At 60.5% G+C, this 4,835-nt stretch overlaps 1 protein-coding gene across 3 annotated transcripts in view; it reads right to left on the bottom strand.

The window, feature by feature from the left end:
• LOC102452929 (endothelial cell-selective adhesion molecule-like) overlaps positions 1-4,386 on the bottom strand; it is a 66,757-nt gene extending 62,371 nt beyond the window's left edge. Inside the window, exon 1 of one of the 3 annotated variants that reach the window (XM_075909737.2) lies at positions 4,014-4,386. In XM_075909737.2, coding sequence (XP_075765852.1) covers positions 4,014-4,050 — 37 coding nt within the window. In that variant the 5' untranslated portion in view covers positions 4,051-4,386. Of the gene's footprint in view, positions 1-2,945; positions 3,468-4,013 lie in introns of those variants that run through there. The other 2 variants (XM_075909738.2, XM_075909736.2) reach the window with 2 other exon arrangements.
• Positions 4,387-4,835: the final 449 nt, after the last annotated feature.

Below are 4,835 nucleotides of genomic sequence, written 5' to 3'. Positions count from 1 at the left end.
CACTTTGTCACAGAACCCATAACATCATCCACAAACATTATTAAAAGAAGCATTGACAATGTTGTGGACTTAGCACTCACACCAGGCTCAAAATGAGCTAGAGAACACTACAGCAACACACATTACTCGGTGTGGTGGTGCGTTGGGGTCCCCCGGCCTTCTGCACCCCCGTAGTGGCACGAACAGACTCTACCAGCCAGGTTGAGATGGGGGGTGGCTGGGCCCTACAATCCCAGTCCCCTCCCTAGCTCCTTCTCCCCTGCTTCCCAGACAGCCAACTAACTCACTCCCAGCCCTGCCCCCAGCCAGGGCTCCACCCTCCTTCTTCCCATTGTTCCGCTCCCTGGGAGATAACTGGTCGGACAGGTTCGAAGCCCCCTTTGCATAATGACTCATCCCCTGCCCTGCTGGGCCGTGCTGCAGACAGCAGAGGTCACTCACAACCCACTGCCCAGCATAGCAACCAGCAAGGTACCCCCCACTAAGTCACACTCAGGCCCACTATTAAAATGTTCTTTCAAAACCTCCCTGAGCTGTACAGCTTCATGTTGAACTCTTCTAATATCCTTCCATCTGGCTGGTCACATTCACCTGACAGCCATTCCACCTCCACAGATATTATGCAGAACACAGCAGGCTGCTATACCCATTAGGATATTTTCCCCACAGAAGTCCAATCTTGTAAACAAGCAACATCGGCACCCTTCGGACACTCAAAAGGCACATTTGACTCGCGTTCTGTACCTGCTGAGGAAGCAGTTGAACTGTTCCTTGGTGTTCCTGAAGTGACTGGTGCACAACTTCATGAACCAGGGGAGCAAGGGGTAGGCCAGCCCACAGTGATGTCAGTAAAGCATCTCTGGAAACCTTTACCATAGCAGGTAACCCTTTCTGTTGGTGTACCCTGTGGCAACGTGGGCTAGTGCTAAAATAGGGAGATGCTTCCTGTCTATAATATTCCACTGACACAAAACCACCACTATGTACTGCACATTGCCCAGTGACAGTCCTTCATGGCAGGAGGCAACTAATGGTCCTGCATGTTTGCATGACAACAGTTTGACTCTAAATTGACTCCCAATTGAGCAGGAGCAATCTGGCGCTGCAACTTTCCACAGTGGAATCTCCACTTGCTTCTCAACTGTCAATGCAGCTCTATTTTTGGTGTCCCTGTGCTGGAGGACTGGACAACCTCTGCACACAGATCCAGGAATGTGGCCTTATACATCCCAAAGTTCTGCAGCCACTGCTCATCACTCCAAACCCGCATCACAATGCAATTCCATTCCCACCCATCCTTGTGTTTCTTGGGCCCAGAACCAGAGTACCACCATCTACCAATGACTCAAACTGTTTCTCTCTGCCACAGCAATCTAGCTTCCAAGGAATCCATCTATTCCCCATGGCTCCTCTTGCGGATCTACAGCTCTAAAAGGCTCCAGTGCCCCACACTTGAAACACTCTTGACAACAGCACAGAGCTGTACAGGCCCAACGCTTCCGTCACTGAGGGGGGACTACAACGGGCCCCATGAGCCTGGGATACTTTGAAGAGAAGGCAGGAAATATCCTAGGATGAAGATGGAATTATGGAATGGAGAACACTGCATTATGGGAAATGGACTCCATGATCCCACTGCATGCTCGATTTCAGCCCCATCAGGCATTGTGAAAGCTTCCCAAAGGAGCGCACTGGACAGTGACAGCAGAACTACTCACAATGCACTGCACTCACCACTGAGTGAAGAGGTGCAGCACCGACACCAGCAGTCTAGTGTGCTCACGTATCAGCAACACAATGACTGTGACAGCTGCACCCCAACATAGCTAGATACCTTTGTAGTGCAGACGTGACCTCTGCCTGCCTGTCATCAACAGCGTGAGCTATAGCCAGGAGACCTCACTGCTAATCTGCAGGGGGCTCCCCAGCCAGAACAGGACCTTGGCTGTACTTAATGCACAACAGCAGCACAGCTGCAGGGCTGCACTGCTTCAATGTAGACAAAAGTTCTGCCGATGGAAGGGGTTCTCCTCTCAGCAGCCATAACCCTCCGTTCCTGAGCATGGCACTAGGGCTTGGGCCAGTGTCACTGCTCCATGCCAGGTGGTAGCTTTTCCCTATCCCTGGCCGACATGGTTAAACCAACCTGCCAGCCCCAGAGTGCAGCTCATTCTCCAACCCTGGAGGACAACCTGGGCTGCGTTGACAGGCAAAGCTGAGCCCCTTTCACAGAAGAGCATTTCGATCATTTCGTGGCTAGAGCTGAGAAATGTACCAGGAACCAAGCACCCCGCACTAGCCCACACGGGACTGAGAAGGCTCCATGCAGGGAGCCCAAGGTGAATGTATATGGCCTATTGTGCAGGAGGCCAAACCAGAACCTAACAATCTCTTCTACCTGTGGAACCAATGTACCATTCAGGGAGGGTGACTGGGACAGCTACAGTTGTGTGCCCTAGCAGCTCCCATTCAAATCCTGTTTCCAGCTGCTTGTCGCTTTCCGGTGGATGTTTCTGGGGCTGGGTCTCTGCCTATGAAGCAACCTTTCTGTTGGAGCAAATCCAGTTCAGAGATCCAACAGGGATACGCACCCTCACCCCATTACACAAAGCAGGAACTTGCACAGAAGTTTCAGACACAGCTGGGAGCAGGGGCTGAACTTTGCCAGGGCAGCAGCCTGTGCTCAGAAACGCTGCCTGTGTTTGCTGAGAGCTCTGCTGACTTTGTCCCAGGCAGGGGTCAAAGACCACGGTGCTTCTCACTGCAATGCCTGGGGTGGAGCGTTTAACCCATGCGAGGGGTGGGTAGCCAAGGCGGGCTGTGCTGTGGGTCCTGCGGGGCCAGGAGCCCAGCCAGCCAGAGGCTCTCCTGCTTGAGGTCCAGCTCAGGATGGTCAGCCAGGGGCAGGGCACTGGGGTCCAGGATTCCACCCCAGGATGTCCTACCTTTAGGCTGAAGAGCCTGGTGCAGGCAGGTCTGAGGGGATGCGAGCTGCCCCCAGCGGAGATCACAGCCAGGAGAACCCTCCCCAAGTCCGGGACTGCGCGGGCAGCAGGGCCACGGGACCCCAATAGAGCGGACCTGCCGGGGCGCGATGTGGATGGGCCGGTTCTGCAGGAGGCAGTGCGGGACCCGCAGCTCCGGGACCCACATCGGCCAGCCCCGCCCCAGGGGCACCGAGCTCCCTCCTTGCACGGAGCGCGCCGGGTGGGGGAGACGCGCGGGGCAGTTCGGCAGGGGCCGGCAAGTGCGGAAACACCCTGCGAAGCCCCCGAGAGAGCCAGGGAGCCAGGGGCTGCCTCTCTCCTGCACCCGCAGGGCGAGCTCGGGGCTCTGCTCCCTCCGCCGTCCGCGCTGGCTCCTGTCCCAGCCCCGGAGCAGAGTCCGGGCGCCCAACCGCGCGGGAGCTCCGGACCTCGGGCGCCCGCTACCCTACACCTACTGCGCCCCCGCCCTGCTCCCCGTGTGCACCTTAGCCCCCCCCCGCCCCGCTGCGCCCCCCGCCCTGCTCCCCGTGTGCCCCTTAGCCCCCCCCGCCCCGCTGCGCCCCCCGCCCTGCTCCCCGTGTGCCCCTTAGCCCCCCCCGCCCCGCTGCGCCCCCCGCCCTGCTCCCCGTGTGCCCCTTAGCCCCCCCCGCCCCGCTGCGCCCCCGCCCTGCTCCCCGTGTGCACCTTTGCCCCCCCGCCCCGCTGCGCCCCCCGCCCTGCTCCCCGTGTGCACCTTTGCCCCCCCCGCCCCACGCCCCGTGCCCCGCTGCGCCCCCGCCCTGCTCCCCGTGTGCACCTTTGCCCCCCCCCCCCCGCCCCACGCCCCGTGCCCCGCTGCGCCCCCGCCCTGCTCCCCGTGTGCACCTTTGCCCCCCCGCCCTGCTCCCCGTGCCCCGCTCGCCCTGCTTCCCGCGTGCACCTTTGCCCCCCCGAACCCCGCTGCGCCCCCCTGCCCCGCGCTCCCGTATCTCCCTGCCCCGCGCCCTCCGTTGCGCTCTGCGCCCGCGCTCTGCCCGGCTCACTTACCCAGCAGCGCGGCCAGCCCCAACGCCAGCGGCTCCATCCCGCCAGCTCCAGCCGGGGCGATCGCAGCTCTAGCAGCGGAGCAGGTGTCGGACCGAAGCCCAGGAGCGGGCGGGGCGGCACAGCAGGGGGGGGCGGGGATTGCCCTGTCCCAGGAGGGCCAAGGAGACTAACCCAGGCAGCAGCGGCCGGAGCCTGCTTGATAATCTCCTGGCTTTGCCCCCCTCCCCGGCGTCTGAGGGCGCGGGAGGGGGAGCTGGGCTGGCCCCGCTGGGCAGCCCGGAGGGAGGCGCTGTCTCCCAGCTGTAAAACGCAGAGACAAGAACTCTCCCCCCGCAGGGGTGTCCCCTGAGCCCTGCTGCTACCTTGGCCCCCGGCTGTGCCTGTGACTCTCATCCCCAGCCCACCCCTTGACTCCTCCTGCTGCCCTTCCAGGCCAAGCCCGCCCCAAAGGACACAACCCCAGGCAGCAGGGACAGGCTGGGGCAGGGCGCAGCAGAGGGGCTGGCTGGCCTACACTTTGTTACTTTGAAAAATTAATTCCCCTCACACACACCCAGCTCAGCCCCCTGGTTCCTCACCTACCCCAGCCGCCAGTACCCTTCTCCCAGCCAAGCCTCTCCCTTGCTGCAGAAGAGCAATTCACTGACCACTAGGCTAGCTGACCTAGCGATCCTATTACAGGGTCCGTCCACAGCCTTCAGTGCTGCAGCTCATGTGCCTCTGAGCTTGTTGCCCCTGTCCAAAGCCGTGGGGGTACCTAGCTGGATCCTTGCTGTTCTGGTCACCCAGGTCTAGGGCAGATGGAGCTAACCTGGCACAGGT

The sequence above is a fragment of the Pelodiscus sinensis genome, chromosome 25 (genome assembly GCF_052426305.1).
Source record: "Pelodiscus sinensis isolate ZL-2025 chromosome 25, ASM5242630v1, whole genome shotgun sequence".
NCBI lineage: Eukaryota > Metazoa > Chordata > Testudines > Trionychidae > Pelodiscus > Pelodiscus sinensis.
This window is presented reverse-complemented; position numbering and strand designations above follow the sequence as displayed.